This window comes from Grammomys surdaster, unplaced genomic scaffold (assembly GCF_004785775.1).
Source record: "Grammomys surdaster isolate TR1022 unplaced genomic scaffold, NIH_TR_1.0 242, whole genome shotgun sequence".
In the NCBI taxonomy this organism is placed as follows: domain Eukaryota; kingdom Metazoa; phylum Chordata; class Mammalia; order Rodentia; family Muridae; genus Grammomys; species Grammomys surdaster.
This window is the reverse complement of record NW_021604687.1, coordinates 6,323,984-6,343,359: the sequence shown is the minus strand read 5'-3', so window position 1 is coordinate 6,343,359 and position 19,376 is coordinate 6,323,984. Positions and strand designations below refer to the sequence as shown.

The 19,376-nt window shown below is 36.4% G+C and overlaps 1 protein-coding gene across 5 annotated transcripts in view; it reads left to right on the top strand.

The window, feature by feature from the left end:
- Window positions 1–19,376, top strand: part of Kmt2c (lysine methyltransferase 2C) — a 207,847-nt gene that overhangs the window by 108,838 nt on the left and 79,633 nt on the right. For all 5 annotated transcript variants that reach the window (XM_028774733.1, XM_028774728.1, XM_028774730.1 and 2 more), the window contains exons 14-21: window positions 169–869; window positions 7,552–7,671; window positions 10,283–10,399; window positions 13,091–13,192; window positions 13,363–13,467; window positions 17,701–17,882; window positions 18,021–18,185; window positions 19,099–19,208. In XM_028774733.1, the coding sequence (XP_028630566.1) occupies window positions 169–869; window positions 7,552–7,671; window positions 10,283–10,399; window positions 13,091–13,192; window positions 13,363–13,467; window positions 17,701–17,882; window positions 18,021–18,185; window positions 19,099–19,208 (1,602 nt within the window). The remainder of the gene's footprint in view (window positions 1–168; window positions 870–7,551; window positions 7,672–10,282; window positions 10,400–13,090; window positions 13,193–13,362; window positions 13,468–17,700; window positions 17,883–18,020; window positions 18,186–19,098; window positions 19,209–19,376) is intronic.

The following is a 19,376-nucleotide window of genomic DNA, read 5'->3' as shown; positions in this document are numbered from 1 at the left end:
CAATTTATTTTAATTTACAAATCATTTGGAATTTTTACTTTAACTACTTCTATAATTTTGTTTCGTGAATACCTTTAATGTTGTAGTTTAACCAGGTAATCCTGTTTATGGTTAGACATTTTGCAATTTGCATGTGAGTTAATGTCACCTGTATTCTAAATTTTGTAGAATCATCTGACAATAAAGTGAATCCTGATTTGGCAAATGAGATTTCTCATGAAGTCGATACTGAAACAACAGAAAGGCTTTCTAAAGGTGGGCATGTTTGTGAGGATGATCAAAATGAAGACAGAATGGAAGTGACAGAAAACATTGAAGTCCTTCCACACCAAACCACTGTGCCACAAGAGGACCTGCTGCTGTCCGAGGACCCTGAGGTGGCATCTAAAGAACCAAGCCCTCCAAAATCAGCTACTGAGTCTGCTGCACCAGAAGCCTTACTGTGCCCACACAATGAAAGTTCCTTATCTTGTAAGGAACCACTGGTGATAGAAAGACTACAAGAAGAGATGGAACAGAAGGAAAATTCCGAATTCCCCACTGGATGTGTGGATTTTGAAATGACTCTTGCTGTTGACAGTTGTGTCAAAGATAGTTCATGCCAAGGAGACAAATCTCTAGAGTTACCTGCTGAGGAAGAACCACCATTCTCTTCAGCAACTGACCTGAACAAAGCAGATGTGTCTTCCTCCTCTACACTTTGTTCAGACTTGCCTTCATGCGATGTGCTACATGGTTACCCTTCAGCTTTCAATTCTGCTGGAAGCATCATGCCAACAACATACATCTCAGTCACTCCAAAAATTGGCATGGGTAAACCAGCTATTACCAAAAGAAAATTTTCTCCTGGTAGACCCCGGTCCAAACAGGTAGGGTGATGTTAATGATGACAGAAAAGCTATTACAGCAGTCATTTAAAATGGGAAGGAAACATTTAGCTTTGGTTGAGAAGATAACTGTTCATCCATAGAACTCAGTTTTAATGTCACTGTTTTGGGAGGAGTGCATTATTTAAAAAAAATGCTCTTAACTGAGAATGTAGTTTATTAAACTCTAGGATATAAAAATATCATCTGTTTGATTATAGTATCTATAGAAAACACTTTTAAAGATTTTTTAGTTCCAAAGTAATCTTAGAAATTTAAAAACAGAGTGTGAGATTATGTCTATACTAATAACATTTACTTTCCCTGTAATATATTTACTGTGAGATATATATATTGCACAAGTAGAAATTTTATGCTAAACAGTTTCTCATCTTGATGTTTGTTTCTGTATATAAATGCTAAGTCTTTTGTAAAATTATTTTCAGAATAAGATTTATTTCAGTAATTTTAGATAAAACAATCTTAAGATGTGCTGTTGTTCTACAGCACATAAGGGGCGCACCTCTTGTATGTGATGGGTGGGCACTCTGACCTGAAATTGCACACTGTGTGCTTCCGGAGGTCTTAGCATAAGGCTCAGGTCCCCTGTGGATTGGTTATCCTATTCTGGGCCTTCTCTGTGCTGTGATTCTGAGTTGCTTCTCTTTGTTGCTTTGTCATTGGTTTTAAGTAATATAGAGTCTATATTTTAGGGCTGAATTAGTTCTTTCTAAGTAGGTTAAAGTGAGACTAAATGCTAAAATTTAGATAATGCTGCTTAGAATTATTTATTGTTCTACATAATGGCTATTTTCTGATATCAAATAGTAGGTATGCATTAGTTTGTAGTATTTGCTTGGAATTGTAAGTCTTAAATTGCTTCCAGAAATTATTTGACTTTTCAATAGTGGTAATATATTAATATTAAACAGTTAACTTTGGAGGTATAAAGGCTCTATTTAAAAAAAAATCTGTTTTAGTAGACTGCTTTGTCTCCTCAATAAATCCTATGTATTTTTGATTCTCTAAAGTTAAATTACACCAGAGGTGAAGGTACTAGCTCTTGCCCTATGGAAAAGACATTTTCAGTGAACTACAGTACTTCATAGTGTATGCTTTTCTATCTGTGTATGTAGGTCAGAGGGTTCCAGTGATCAAACTCAGGACATTGTGCTTGTTGCCTGCCCTCCCTCCCTCCCTCCCTCCCTCCCTCCCCCCCCTCCTCTTTCTTTCTCTCCCCCTCCCCCCTGTGTGTGTGTGTGTGTGTGTGTGTTTGTGTGTTTGGTGTCCCTTAAAGATGTTTGACATTTGGTTTATGTTATCCCATGAGGCTTTTTTTTCCTTCATAAACCAATTCCTTCCCCCTCTCATCTTCATGTTGTTTTGTAAGGTTAGCTGTATAATAGTTATGTAATTCTGTATCTCATATAGGTTCCTATAGTTTTGCATCCTGTTAAGATACTGCATTATAATATTTTAGGAGGAAGTCTGACTATTGCCCATGTTGGCCTGCAACTCCTTCTATTCCAACATTAGCCTCTAGATTGATGGGATTACAGATGTGAATCTCCAACATTACGTAATAATAGTTCCACTCTAGGCTAACTAAAACAGCCTCTGAGGCTCAAGTTTGACCTTAGCCTTGGAAGTGGAGTCCTGAGTTACAGATAGAGGCTTTGGTTTCTTTTCCTCTGCTTTGTTGTTTGTCTGCTTGTTTTATAATGTATTGAACAGAATACTGTGGGGAAAATTTTTTAGAAAGTTGTAGGAAGTAGGATGGAAAAGGTTTTAATTGGCCAGTTGCCTTATTTTGTTTACCTTTCAGCCTGTTTCATTTTTCACATTCCACAGTTCTTTGCTTGGCTTTTCTTTTTTACAATTGCTTCTTGATTCAGAATCTTTCTGTGTAGCCTTAGCTGCCCTTGAGCTTGGGGTTATCATCCTGTCCTGCTTCTGCTTCCCAAGTGCTGGGATTATAGGCATGTATCACCACTTGTCTGTTCTAGTTTAAAAATTGTGAAATAATAGTAATCTTAAATCACCTTTTAAAAGTGTATGTGTTGCATGTATATCTATCTATAAAGCCCTTTGCAGTGCTGAGCTGAAGGCACGTGTAGACTAGAAACACCAAAGTTTTTTTTTCCTTGTGCTGGTTCTAAAGCTATTCCCTCAGTCTTGGCTAAAGGAGCCATAATTGTATTCAGAAACTATTGAATACTGAAGTGGGTGACATTACTCTTAACAGCGCTTTATCAATCACAGTCAGGTCTACTTTCTTACTCTGATTAGAATTGAGCTTTATTGTTCTTTCTTTGTTTTCTTTGAAGAAGGATCTCACTTCATAGTCCTGCCTGGTATGGAGTGCACTATCTAGACCAGGATTGCCTCCAACTCATAAGAGAGATCCTTCTGCATCTACTTTCCCAGTGCAGAATTAAAGGCTGTGCTACCACTTGGGGGTGACCTTGGGTTTTTAGACAGTAGGTGTTTTATGTAAAAAGACTGCTATAAGTCATAAGGACAAGGTGTTGCTGTTACAGCATCATCTGCATTAGTGAGCAAGTATGTTTACAAAAAGACATCTGGCAATTTCTATTACTTAGAAGTGTGAACTTGCCTGTGAAGTACCATACCCTCTCTGGTTGTTCATCCCTTGAGACACATGACAATAGTGTTGACATACTGTATTTCTTTTTCTGTTTTCTTTTGCTTTCTTCTTCTCTTCCCTTTTTGGAGGAAAGGAGGTGGTAAGGTACTTTGGAGCCTAGACTGGCCTCAAACTTGGAGTAATCTTGTCTTACTTTTTAAGCCTCCTAAAGCCGAGATTAGATTTGACTTTAAATAGAAAGCTGGCTATAGCATTCTTTCCATTTATCATTATTGTCCCCTTTTTTCTATCATACAGCCCTGTAACACCTACATTATATATTTATAAGTTTCTGTATGTTTTGTAACCAGTTGAATCTCTGTTGTATAATATTCATAATCTCTATTGGATTTCAAAGCAGCTTTGTTCTCTGTAGCTCTTCTCAATTTTCAGTTCCTTCAAGTTTTATATTTGGACTTTTGTTCTTAATTCTAGTTGTAGATAGCTTAATAGTAACATTGTATTATTGTATTGTGGATTAGTATTTTTTTTTGATATAAGAAAATCTAAGATTTGGGACAACTGGATAAACTTAGTGTGTTTGATAGTACAGTGCAATGTTTATTGATGAATTATTTCATGCCCACATGAACCCAAAAATATAATGGAAGAGAAAATTAGTGCGTAGTAGTTGTTGAACAGAACACGTGACACAATAGAGAACAAAATAAGAGAAAACCCCCATCACTTGTCCTTATGCTTATAGTCCAGTCCAGGTCATCGCAGTGAGCATACACCAGTAGGCAGAGCTTAGTGCAGTAGGCAAGCACACCTCTGTCAGTGGCAGTCAACCTTTTCTCAGGCTTATGTAACTTCTTATTCCTCAAAGCTGGCTTCTAAGGGATGATGTATAACTGAATTTTGACAAAAACAACCGTATTTCATTCAGTTTTAAGGTCTAAAAGATATATTAAGTAATTTTTCTTTGTCAAAGTATATACATGTAATCATGATTTTTCTTTAGTTCCTTTTATAATTGAATATAATATATCTTCTTGTGCCTTATGATAATACACTTGTTAAAATTCATTTGGCAACTATCAAGCTTTTATTGTATAAATTCTTAATAACAGCCAAGAAGTTTCCTAATTATTCCTGTATTGACATCCAGATTTTCTTGGTTTAGAAAGCTCTTTAATCTGTTCATCCATGTTGTATGAAATGTAAATACTTTTTGAAATGGGATACAATTTTGGCATCAAACTAAACTAAATTATGATGAATAAAACATAATCACCAGAAAATTCTTATTTCTGAAAAAATTTAACAATATTTTTATCTTGGAGTGTTACTTTTTATGATTATAGTAAGTATGTAATGTTAAAAGATCAAAAGAACGTCAGGTGTGCATTAAGGAAGTATCCTTAGTGAAAGGCAGTGGAAGTAGTGAGGACTAGGCTGAACTATATCTTGGCTATACTTCTCCACTACTAAGTAGAATGATAGGGTGCCGAGCATCTCAGTGATTCAACGAGAGAAACTTACAGATCCAGTAAGGAAGACTGACTTACTCATAGTGCTAGGAAGGCCTTCTGACAAGGAAATATTCCAGGTCTTACCTGAAGGATTAGAAGCAGCCATCCAGTTTTTAAAAGACTGGAAGGGGTGGGGGGAAGTAGCTCTGTCCCTTGGGCCCTGCCTGTCAGTAGTACAGTATGTTTGAAGGACAGTAAGGAAGCCAGGGCAGGAAGAATGCACACAGATGGGGAGAAAATATATCTGGTGTGGGGATGGGGTGGTAAGAATGAAGCAGCTCAAAAGCTGCTTTTAAGTGAATTGAGGCACAATCAGAAGGTTCAAAATACGTTAGTTTCTTGTTGGGCAAGATTTATATTTCTTAATAATGAATCTAGCTGCTGGGCAGAGAAATTCTTGAGGAGACTCCAGCTGGGTGGAAGGAAGTAGAACTGCCTGACTTTTAGAGCAGATAGTGTACAAGATGGCAGGCAGGACTTGGTGCGGACAGGAGTCTAATGGCCAGAGAGACACACGAGATCAATTCTGAGTTTGCTGATGGTTTGAATATAAAAGGGCAGAGAATTTTTTTTTTTTGACCAGAAGAGTAGATGCCATTATAAAAAATGAGAAAGACTAGGAAACAAACCCAACTATGGGTGAGATTTTAGATGTGATACATGTTAGAGGTTGTCTTAGTTACTTTCTGTTGTTTTGAGAATGCACCATGACCAAAGCAATTTATAGAAGAAGGGGTTTGTTTGAGGCTTATGGTTTCAGTGGATCATATTCTATTTGCATCATGGATGAGAAGATGAGAGCAGGCATGGCATTGGGGCAGAAGCTGAGTGCTCACATAAGCCGGAAATGGTGCAAATCTTTTGAAAATTCAAACGTAGTCCACCAGTTACACACCTCCTCCTTCAAAGTCATATTCCTAGTCCTTCCAATCACTTTAACCAACTGGATACCAAGTGCTCAGACATAAGTCTCTGAGCCTACAGGAGCCATTCTCATTCAAACCTCCATAGAGGTTTATTTTATTTTTTTTACAAGATGGATGTATTAAGGAAATGGAAAATTAAATACTTCCCTTGGAGATGTTAGAAAAAGTTAGAACTAGAAACTGAATGTAGAACTGTTTCCAATATGACATTTCAACTTTCACTGTAAATAGTGTTTAGGATTTTGGGCTTCAACTCTTAGGAAATTTGAGGGCTTTAGGAGTTAATGAGGAAGAACTTGCGTAGGAAATGGAGGGAAATCATCATGGAGGGAGGTGTACTACGACCAGATTAGTAGAGCTGACTTGAGTAAAAGGAGAACGGAGAATGAGCTTTGAGCAACTCAGAGGTTCCCAGGGCCCTTGACTGATGGGAGGACACAGATGCCATGGGATGTGCTGTAGGGAGCGGGTGTGATAGCTGGGCTATGCTGAGAAGTCTGTGCTTCTCAACTGAGCTTGGGTGAAGTGTGGTTAGGGAGCGATGGGACAGACAGCGAGGCTGGCGATGTGCTGGCCTTAAGGCTGCTTAGTCTGAGTTAGAAGTACAATTAGTTTTTCCTTTGTGTTTCTTAATTTTTTTTTTCCCTCTAAACTTCATTAACTGTCTCTTCATTGTGAGTTGGTCATGCTCCTATTTTTGGTTATTTAAATTGCTGCTTGCATTTTTGGTATTACTGGTATTCTTACTAGTTTGATAATGGTCTAGAAATATGGTAAGTACAATATGGTTTTAAGATTTTGACACATAATTATATGACAAAATATAATATAAGGTAAAATAATCATATGAATTCTTAAATTGCTTTATTCAAAATAGGGTCTTTGTTGTTTGACATTTCTTCTGTTTTTCTTTAAACTATTACCTTGGTGGAATAAACATTTTTCTTGCTCTTCAGTAGCTTCATCAGATTAGCTGAGATTGCTCAGTGTGGTTACTTGGAAGTGAAATGCTTTCATTTTATTTTAACTAATGAGACATTGGTTTTTGAATATTAGGTGCCTTAGTCATTTTAATTTGCAAATTTAGGACAATTTGCTTTAATAAAGCTCTTAACTATTCAAATTAATTCCTTGGGTATACTTTCTCTTAAGATGTCATTGCCATTAATAAAAATTATCCAATGTCTATGCACTCATCAGAGCTGGCTTGAGTGTTTACACTAATGAACACAACACTCTCTAAGGTTGTCCCTTCCTCTGTTTTGGTACAGGCATACTTGTTAGATGAGTATAATCCCTGAGTATATTCTTCTAGTGTTAATTCTTAGACTGTGACTGATGTTTACGTTTATCTTTGTACTGTAATTACAGTTCATGAGTTATGCTATAAAAACCTTGATTTTTATTTCACTTTACTGTATATTTCTACTTAAATATTTAATGTAAATTATACTTGCAAAGATTTGAATTAAAGTCACTTTAGGTGATAAGTTTATTTTCTGAGACTTAAAGCAATTTGTCCTAATTTTCCATACATTTGCATTTGCTTTTGCTGTCCTAAAATTTTTTATTTGCTGGCTTTGATCTTTTATGTTGCTGAGTTTTATACATCTATTTTCTCACCTGCCATATCCTAGGGGGCTTGGAGTAACCATAATACAGTGAGCCCACCTTCCTGGTCCCCAGACATTTCAGAAGGCCGGGAAATTTTTAAACCCAGGCAGCTTTCTGGCAGTGCCATTTGGAGCATCAAAGTGGTAAATAAAATTGCATTTACATTCATGTATCATTTCTTTCTGGTTTGTTTTGTTCTATTGGATGATAAGAATTAAACCTTTCTTTTCTAGATTCAGCTTCCAGAGCCACTTTTTTAAATCTTAAACATAATTTCTAACATTTTTTACCTAAAGATTTAAATGAGGAAGAAGTTAAATTGTAGTATTTAAAGATATATTTTTAATGCCTCCTTGTCTGAATGATTTTCTTTTATTGTTGTTATAAGAATTTCTTTGAAGGGAAAATTCTTGTCACATAGAACAAGGTATAATTCAGGACTTGCTCATTTATGATACCATAAATTGGGTCGATTACATACAGAGGAAATGTACTACAGTGTCACGGATCATTCCCATGTCACGGGTTGATAATATTCTCTTAGTTCTTGATGTAAAGTTGTGTGATGTAGTTTGAAGCAGAAAAAGTTAAAAAGAATAATCATCTCAAAAAAATACTTTATTGACTAGAGAAGATGATTTTTTCCCTTATCGTCTGTATTTAGTTGTTTCTAGAATAGTGCTATTTATATTAGACTAGTGAAAGGTTTTAGAAGACTTTCAGTACATTTTCTTAATTTTTGTTAAAATTGGAAGAGCACATTTATGCTTATCCAGATAACAGTAATCCTCCAAGGTAATGTGGCATAATTTAGCTTAATTCATTTTAATTAGTTGATTGATTAGAGATTGGTCTCATTATGTAGCCCAGCCTCCCCTTGAATTCTATCCAAATCCCTCTGCCTCAAACTCTCAAGTGCTGGGATTACAGCCATGTGCCACCATATCATATTTAAGAGAATAAACCATGATTTTTTAAAAAAGCTTTTGTAGCAAATGCTGCCAATTTTTACCTTTAGTCTGTACCAATGGATGTTAGAGGAAGTGAACTGAGAGATTATTGTAATCCTAATTCTTTAAAATTAATTTTTTATTGGATATTTTATTTACATTTCAGATGTTATCCTGTTTCCCCATTTCTCACCCACCCAGAAGCTACCTATCCCATTCCCCCTCCTCCTGTTTCTATGAGGAAGTGGCCCCACCCACTCCCTCCCCACCCTCGAATTCCCCCACAGTGGTGCATCATGGGACCAAGGACCTCCTCTCGCAACAAGGCCATCCTCCCCTGCATATACAGCTGGTGCCATGGGTCCCTCCCTATGTGCTCCCAGGCTGACAGTTTAGACCCTGAGAACTCTGGTTGGTTGATATTGCTGCTCTCCCCATGGGGCCACAAAGCCCTTCACCTCCTTCCTAATTTTTAATTACAGCTTTAACTCTTTCCCCAAACTCCTCTCTGCCACAAGCCACCCTTTCATTCCTACTGAAAACAACTTACTTGTCCAGTGCAGTTCTACCCTGTCTATCCTTTGTTCAGAGCTGAGGATTCTCAAGGAACCTAAAGAACAGGGTGAGAGTACAAGGAGAGGCAGCTTGGAGCTGGAATGTGTTTGTACTTTATAAAACTGAACCCTTTGTTCATGTGATGTCTTAGTCTCCCAACATAAACATAGTGCTTTGACCCTGAGCCTGTTCTGGTCAGGAAGTAGGTTCAGTTTATGAAATGGATAAAGGGTGAAAATCTGGCATACTTTTTCATCTGTTATAAGGAAGAAAAAAAACTTCCCTGACTTCTTCTAAGTCAATTTTTAAGATGCTTCTAAGATGCAAGTTTTTTTTTTTCCTGCGGGAAATATATAATTCTGAATATGACCAAGGTGGGGTCAGGGTTCTAATGTTGGTTGGTGCCTACAGCTTAAGATCTCAGGAAATTTAACAGATTTTCCTAAAGGAATTTTTCGTATGTTAGTCAAGATAGAGATAAGTTATTCCCATTTCAAGCATTATTTTTAAGGTTCAGTATTTTGCTTTTATGCCAATTTAATTAAGATCTTTAAGTAATTTTAAATACTATGTTAAAATGAATTAGATATGTTCAATTCGTATGAGAGCTATTGAGTAATAAAGGATACTGATTACATTTTCATGATAGGAAGAATACCACTTCACAGTAGTAAAATTAAACTTTGCTGCCTTGTAATATTTCAAAATAATGACTAAAAACCAAGGGCAGTGGACCACTTGCTAGCCTAGTGACCTTCAAGAAGGCACAACACTTTTTACCCACAGAATCCCTAAAGTAGATAGAGATGCCCTTTATCCCTAAAGTGGAGATACCCTGAGGGTTTGTTGAGAGGAAATACTGCTCAAATCAGTGCTTACTAAGTGGCCAGTAAATGTTCCTGTTACTCTCATCTCTGAGAAGATAGTTTTTCTTGATACCTACTTTGTACGGAAGAGAGTCCGTGCATGTAGACATGTCTGTATAAGGATAGTTACTCTAAACACCTAGAATGAACATGTAGGGAGTCAAACAGTGATAAGGCCTGCTATTGTGAAACACTCAGGATGATAGAGGTAACACTGATTCTAAAGTGTTAAGTAATTGTCTATCTATCTATCTATCTATCTATCTATCTATCTACCTACCTACCTACCTACTTACCTGATAGAAATACTGACATCTGGATTTAAAATTTCTTTCGGGCTTTTATGAAAAGTTAACTTACCTGTATCTGTATCTGTTAAGCAGGGCCGAGGGTCTGGATTTCCGGGAAAGCGGAGACCTCGTGGTGCTGGACTGTCAGGACGAGGTGGCAGAGGCAGGTCTAAACTAAAGAGTGGACTTGGAGCTGTTGTATTACCTGGGGTGAGACATATGCTCTTATTTTTCCAGTAGCAATTAATGGTGATGTTCTCGTTCTAAGAGGCCCAGGAATAGTCTCATCCCTTTACATTTTACTGTATCTGTGCTTGATAAAATGCCGTTTGTTTTAGACATCTGCTCAGGTCCTTTTGTTTTCTGATTATCGTCCTTTTCTTCCTTTCTTCTTTGACATCATTTTATGCCAACCACCTACAAGAGTGAATTTTTAGTGTATTTTCTTTTTTATTAAAAATGTACTATTATTGAATTCCTTTTTAAAAGTCGTATTTATTTCTTTTTTCTTAATTTATTTATTTTATTTATGAGTACACTGTAGCTGTCTTCAGATACACCAGAAGAGGGCATCAAATCTCATTATGGGTGGTTGTGAGCCACCATGTGGTTGCTGGGATTTGAACTCAGGACCTCTGGAAGTGCAGTCAGTGCTCTTAACCCCTGAGCCATCTCTCCAGCCCAAAAGTCGTATTTATTTCATTTCACATATATGTATATTTTTCTTTTTGTATGTATACCATGTGTGTGCCTGGTACCCTGTGAGTTCAGAATATGACATCATATTTTCTGGAACTGGAGTTACAAGTGGTTGTGAGCCATTTGACATGGCTGCTGAGAATTAAATTTACATCCTCTGCAAGAATAATATGTACTCTTATACACTGAGCCATTATTTCTTCAAACACCATTTTTTCATTATAGTTGCTGTATTATAAAACCTATAGAAAAAAAAACATGCTGTAGATGAATACAGATTCCAGCTATGTCCAAGATTTTATGACTATTTTGGTTGAGAAATACTGATTGACATATCTTGAGGTTTCCTTTAAATGTGCATTGAAAAATATACGTGATTTGGCTGTGCTTTTGCAGTCTAATCTCAGCATTTAGGAGACAGAGGCAGACAGATCTCTGAGTTGAAAGCTGGCCTCATCTACATAATAGGGTTCCAGCACAGCCAAAGCTAGAGAGAACAGAAAAAGACAGAGACATAGCAGTAGAAAAAAAAAAAATCTACTAACCAAAAGCAAGAAAGCTGGGATTCTTGTCCTTTGTGTTTTATATGAAGTAAACTGAAAACTGATTTATTTCTGGGCAAAGTGGTTCACACTTTTAATCATAGCACCTGGGATGCCTCAAGCATGTGAATTTATGGTCTCCTTGATTTACAAAGTGAGTTCCAGACTAGCAAAGACTACAAAATGGGACCCTGTCTCAAAACAGTCAAACTCAAAATAGACTTATTGAGACATAATTTTTGTAGGGTACAGATATTTAATACACACACATGCATATTTTAATTAGTCCTTGAAAACCACATTATAGTCAAGGTAGTGAGGACAGTCGGCTCTTCCAGTCTTCCCAGGAGTTGCTGAAGTCCTCTTGTTCCCAGCTTCTCTTCATGCATGGCTGCTCTGAGTTTCTTGTGGCAAATGCTTATAGTCCTAGCACCTGGGACTGATGCAGGTTGATGCTAGCTCACATGGTTAAATGCTTCGGGAGTTTTGATCATGCTTCAAGGTCAAATATTGGGTTGCTTAATGGTTTCCCCTGTAGTTGTATTCATCAAGAGTTTTTAGGATTTTAAATTGCTGTTAATTTTGTCATGACTACAATGTCACATTAGTACTATTGATTAAATGACTTAAGTTGAAAATGTTACAATAATATATTTTTAGCTAAACTCTTATCCATTCTCCAATAAAATTATTTTATTATTTATGTTTTGACCTTGACTATAACATGTTCAGTGTAGGTTCTAGTTTTTTTTAAGGCAAGAGGATCATATTTTAGTATTTTAGTATTGGCCTCCCTATAACTCCATCTGAGTCAGAGCTTCTGTGTGGGTGGCAGTTGGTGCCTAGTTGGTTTGGTGAAACATAATTAAGTTCAGAAATGAGCACCCCTGGTTAGTAATTGTTCTACTAATACTGACATTTTGATAAAGTAATGTTTATAACATTTTAAAGTAGTGCCATTTAATAGCAATGAGTAGGAACCACGTACATAGTTTAAAACTCTCTGGGAGTTACGTTTAAAAAGTTGTAGTGAACTAAGAAAGTTATTTTTAATGTGCTTTGTGACTTCTATATTTGAATCATTACCATTTCCCCATGTATATAATCTATACAAAGCTGATAGCTAGCTATTTTTGTTCTTCTGAGTCTTGTACGCCTATGTGTATTATAGTATACCATGGTTTCAACTAATCACATAGCTGTTCTCAAGTGGCACGAAAAGCGATATGCATATATTTATATGCTATAATTTTATAGTTTCATGATTAGAATTTCTGGATAGTTAAGTATTACTAAAGACCGACTTTAGGGTTCTCATTTGTTCTTGTCTGTGGCACTTGTACATCTAAAGTAATCACTGTATGAATTTAAAAAAATGATCATGACTTTAAATTTTTGGAGATATGGATTTGCTTTGTAGTCAGGCTAGCCTCAAGTTTACCATCTTCCTGCCTCAGGTTCTCTAGTGCAATGGTTATTGTTGTATACCACTGTGCCTGACTACGCCTCTAAGTGTTTCTCAGTTAATGTTATATAGAACAGTTAGTCAAGACATGAACAGAAACTGTATTTTAAAAGAATTTTCAGTTAACTTAGTACTTAACTGAAGTAAATACTATTAGTAACATAGCTTGATGTCTGGTGTTTTTGCTTTTTGTAGGTGTCTGCTGCAGATATTTCATCTAATAAAGATGAAGAAGAAAACTCTATGCACAACACAGTTGTTTTGTTTTCTAGTAGTGACAAGTTCACTTTGCATCAGGTTTGAGCTTATTTTTCGGTTTTTCAATTCTTTTCCATTTTAATCTATACCATATGCCTAGATATTATTCAGTTAGGCTATAATAGTATGTTAAATAAATATTTTTAAAATCTGTGTAATTTTAGCATTATCTGCAGTTTAAAATAGTTTTACATGTTATTAATTTTCAGGATATGTGTGTAGTTTGTGGCAGTTTCGGCCAAGGAGCAGAAGGAAGATTACTTGCTTGTTCACAGTGTGGTCAGTGTTACCATCCATATTGTGTCAGTATTAAGGTAAGTGTGCTTAAATTAAATGAGTTAACAAAGTATTTTTAATAATGAATTTATTGTACTTATTTATGTGCATGTGTGCCCTCGTGTGTGTGTGTGCGCTAGAGAGAGAGAGAATGTACGCATGTGTGTGCATGTGCATGCATGTGTGTGTGTGTTTCTGCACATTTGTGCATGTGGATAGTTGAAGTCAGAGAATAACTTGCAGGAGTTGGTTCTCTTTTTTTACCATCTATATGGGTCTTTTGGATCACCTTAGATTACCAGGCTTGGTGTTAAGGGCCTTTACCCTTCAAGCCATATCCCTAGTTCTAGCAAAAGCAAATGAAGTTTTATTTTGTTTCAGCGCTAATATGGTTGTCTCAGTTCTTAAAACTAATTATCTATTATGCATAATATGACAATATTTAGATCAAGTATTTGTTGGTATTATGCATATGTGGCAATATTTTAGTACTTTACTGTTTTTAAGTATTTGTTCCCTCAATAAATTAGTTCCTAAAAATCTGTGGTCTTGATTTATGCAAATTATCCTGGCATTGTATTGAAAAGGCATTAAAATGTAGATATTTACTCTTAAGACAACTTATCTTATGACTGTTTACTGAGAGGTTAGTGTACTTTGTTCAGTTGTTCCTTGACTACGGGACAACTGGTAGCTTGTAGTCATAACTTTGTATGACTGTCCATGTCTCTCCCACATAGCTTCCTCAGCCCTTCCTCACATACACTTTTTTTTCTTTTCTTTTTTTTTTATTTTTTTATTTTTTATTTTTTATTTATTGGATGATTTATTTACATTTCCTATGTTGTCCCCTTACCCCATCCCCCACCACCCCCTCGGAATCCCCGATCCCCTCGCCCCTCCTCCTTCTTCTCTGTGGATGTAACCTCTATCTACCCCCCCCACTCCCACCTCCCCACCCTCAAAATTCCCACCCCCTGGGGCATCCAGCCTTCATGAGGTCAAGGTTCTCTTCTTCCACCTATGCCCAGCAGGGCCCTCCACTTTTACATATTCAGCTGAAGCCCTGTATCCCCCGCTAAGTGCTCCCAGGCTGTTGGTTTAGACCCTGGGAGCTGCCTCACATACACTTTTACAAGCAAATACTGTATTTAATGCAAAACAAAAACATTTAAATCCCAAATTATTTAATGCTAGTTTTTAAAAAGTTATACATACATAGAAGAAACTTTCTTCATTGTGTCTTCATATTCAAAATGTGTTGAGATTTGACTCCAGAAAACTACTGAAGATATCAAATATAATTCCTTTCAAGATGTGATTTTAAAGTTTATGAACCCAATGATGTCTTAATATAGTCATTTCCCTTGACCATGGTAGCAATTTTCAGAGGAAAGTTAAAGTTTAGAAACATCACCCAGAACTTCTGTGGATTTCTTTTTAACAATTTCCATTTTCAACTAAACTAATTGAACTTTTATATGGAATATGAAATAGGGGGCTGGAAAGATAGCTCAGATGTTAAGAGCACTGACTGCTCTTCTTGAAGTCCTGATTTCAATTCTCAGCAACCACAGGTGGCTTACAACCTCTTCTGGCATGTAGGCTTACACGAAGGCAGAAGACTGTATACAAATATATATATATAATTTATGTAAATAAATATATAAGTTTATATAATATATTTATATAAATATATAGATGTATATAAATAAATAAATCTTCTAAAAAGGTAGAGTTTAAATACATGCTTTTCTAGCTTCCTGTGGTTTCTTTTGTACTACTGATACTATTTTGACTACAGACCTACTAATTGGAGAAACAAAGGTGATCATGAGATGCCTGAGTTCAACCCTGAAATCCATATAAAGGTTGTAAGAGTGAGGGTGCCCTGTCCTTTGACCTCCACAGGTACACATGTGCACATAGACACAAATGAACATGCACACACACTAATAAATACAAACAAAGAAACAAAGGTATATCAAGAAATATTCAAGGCACATCTTCCAGGCTTATTTCTTATTGTGGCAATAGCACTTGTCGTACATAAAGCATGGAACCAAAGAGCCTTGATTCTAAAGTTGATATTTCCATATATTTAGGGTTAACACCCCTAAGCTCTTAAAAATAATAGAGTGTGTTGTTGTTTGTGTGGGTTGCAGCTATGGAACATCTACTATTTTAGAAATCAAAATAGGAAATAGTTTAAAATACAAGAAAATAGAAGCATTATTTGCTTAATGTTACTATAGTGATGTCACTTTATGTCATATGGTCTGTAAAATACTGTACAACTGTGAATAAATTAAGATGCAGCCAATGAATTAGCTCTTAGCAGCAGCAGGGCCCTGAAAGTCGTTCTGACCTGAGGAACACTTGGCAGAGCTGCCCTAGGTAGTCCCCAGTCTATGAGCTTTTCCTTTCCTGGTCAGCATGCAGTTTACTGTACTATTCCACTCTGCCTTTTCTTTTTGGTCCTTCATTTGGCAAAGTATAATATATTATATTTTGGTAATTTCAGACATTTAAAAGAAATATGTTAATCAAGGTAATAAGGAGATAGATTTAAACATCAAAACCTCAGCCTTATTAAGCTCTGTATCTGCAGCATTCACTTACTCCTTTACTGTCTTCTTTTGTGGAATATTCTATAGTTCTGCTTTAGCAGTGTCTGACATTGCTGACTCACTACTCTGAATAATCAAATTTAGATTTGTCTTTCAACATATAATTCATTTCTTCCTATTACATCTTCATGGTAGAGTGTTGCTGGACAGCTGATTCAGAAAAACACTGGCTATCATGCGGTAAATGTTCACTGTAGATCTAAGTAATGAACCGTGGCTTTTGTCTTTTCTGGGTTTTTATAGCAAGAAGACCATAATCATAAGTAACTCTCTATTCTTATTGTTTGTTTTTAGTCCACTGCACATACACCATCCTATCAGATTACTTTCTCAAATGCCTTTTTCCCTGGGTAGTGTACTGTCTTGCCTTGCTCTAATCTGTGCCATCTGACATGTGGTCCTTCGTACATCCTTAACTTGGCCTGCACACAGTCCTTTGGCCTTATTGGGTCGTATTCTTCCTCCATTCCATATATTGCTAGCTGAGCTTTAGGAGTGTGCTGGAGCTAAATCTCTAGCTCGAGTGTGTGAATGACCTTCTGCCTTTTTACCTGATAACTCACTTAGCTAGGTTAGGTATTATGCTTTATACTTTTCTGTGTAATATGGATGCTGTACTGCTATATTTTACTATTTGGGGTAGATAGAAAGTTTTGTGCTTATGAACCTTTGTACTTGTGCAACAAATAAAGACATTCTCATTCTGTTTCTTTCTCAGTAGCTTTTAGGCTTTCTCATTCCACATGATCTAAATTTTCTGTATATACCTTTACTCTTTCCTATTCCATTGTCACTTGGGAAATTTATGCTTTTCAAGACATTTAAGAAGTTGATTCTGTGCAGGATAGTGGTGAAATACACCTTTAATCCCAGCACTTGGGAGGCAGAGTTAGGCAGATATCTTGAGTTCCATGCTCATCTGGTCCATTTGCACAGAGAAAACCCTGTCCTGAAAAGCAAAAACTAAATAAAACAAAAAAATAAAAAAAAAACCTTTATATTAGTACATTAATTTTTCATGGTGTAACTTCTTTGAGGATTTTATTAGGAATGTAGAGATTCTCAAAAATCCTGCCGATTCAGATCTTTGAGACAGAAATAAATGAGTAAAGGTGAGCTATATAAGTCCAAGCCTCATGACCTGAAATATTCCATAAATGTCCCTGAGAAATTAGTACTTTGTTGTGAAAATTTTCCCTCTCTTTGGTAGGGAAACAGTTGATTTCAAAGGAATAATTTAGGATCTTATTTGGTAGATCTGTCATACTATAATCATAAATTTCAGAAGCATTTAATCCCATTCATAGAAACGTGTACAGAGATTTTGTTGATGTAGTTTCAAATCTTTTCAATAGTAGTAGGACAGCTTACTCAGTCACCATACGTGTAAAAATAATGGAATTAAATCCAAAGTATTAAGCAGTTATGGTGACTCAGATGGTGTTAAAATATGAACCTCTTTCAATGGTTGTGTTGATCAGGTGGGCTCCTAGTATTTGAGCATAGTAATGTCTACCTGCTCCTGTTCTGTATGTGTGTATGTAAGCACAGTGGAAATGCATGCAGTGTCCTCGTTAAACAAAAGTGATTTCTAAGTTAAATACATAAAGCAATCACATGGATTTTATTTTCCTTTTACAGATCACTAAGGTGGTTCTTAGCAAAGGTTGGAGATGTCTTGAGTGCACTGTGTGTGAGGCCTGTGGGAAGGCAACTGACCCCGGGAGACTCTTGCTGTGTGACGACTGTGACATAAGCTACCATACCTACTGCCTAGACCCTCCATTGCAGACAGTTCCCAAAGGAGGCTGGAAATGCAAATGGTACCCTAGGATTCATGTGACTTTGTCATTCTTTCAAGTTCTGTACCTCTGCTCTCATTCTGTGCACTCGTTGCATCTCGAGTTCTACGCTTTAATATGAAATAAACTTGACACTTTTGCGGGGGCTTTGGATTTCAGGTGTGTTTCGTGCAGACACTGTGGAGCAACATCTGCAGGCCTGAGATGTGAATGGCAAAACAATTACACACAGTGTGCTCCTTGTGCCAGTCTGTCCTCCTGCCCAGTCTGCTGTCGGAACTACAGAGAAGAGGACCTCATTCTGCAGTGTAGACAGTGCGATAGGTACTGGGCCCCTTTACTGCCTTTGCTGTCTTTAAAGCATTTTTCTCCTCAAATGTAGTAAAGGAACATAGAAAATTACTTTCCTTGATCATAAATTTAGGGAACAAAACATTGCTTTCTAGATTTTTAGTCTATTAGAAGCTTCCAGACTACATTACTATTTTAAAATTTTCAATTTTAGACACTTCAGTTTTTCAATTGGGGGCCTTTTGATGGTTTATCAGTCTCTTGAAATTAGATGCATAATTAGTGTTTGCATATATGCATTTTCTTGTGGAGAATTTCTAAATCTCTTCTCCACTCTTCTTTTTTTCCTCAGCATTTCCCTACTAACACTCCAGATCTCGATCTTCCTGACTACAATGTACACCTTCATAGCACAGACTGCTCCTTTGTCTTTATCAGGACTGTCAGCATTTAGCACTGAATATACAGTCTTAGCCTTAATTCATCGGTGGTGCAGGATTATTGTAAATAAGTTGTGTTGTTTTTGTAGCACTCAGCTATGAACTGCTCTAAAGCAAGGCCCTCTTTACTTGACATGCAGTATATCTGTTCCTTGTTAGATGCAGGTTGCACACTTACATGCATACATTCTAATTGTACTCTTCTATATTCTTGCCCGACCTAATTAGCTTCTTTGCTATCTTTGTCTTTCAGCATTTGATCACTATTGGATATTGTCCCTCTACTAACATGCATATGATTTCTCCTTTGAGTTTGTTCTCATTACTTTTTCTTGACTTCTCAGAACAAGGAAAGATCTTGTGTGTTGGTAGTCATAGTTAGGCAAGAAGCGAGATATTTGAGATTCGGGACTTTAGGTTTGAGGACTGTCAACTCCTGTTGTTTAAAAAAGAGTTTAGTTTCTAGAATACTCACTTCTTTTAAATGTGTAAATGTCTTGTTTTAGGTGGATGCATGCAGTTTGTCAAAACTTAAATACTGAGGAGGAAGTGGAAAATGTAGCAGACATTGGTTTTGATTGTAGCATGTGCAGACCCTATATGCCTGTGTCTAATGGTAAGATAGTAACATAAACTATGAGTAATACTGCCCTGTGTTTCCTTGATTTGAGAAATAGAAGTTGTTTTGTACTATAATATCCTTCCTATCCAAGCTCTATTAAAATGATTATATAATGAAAAATGAAGCATATGCAAATTAAATATAAAATAGAATTTTGCTCTC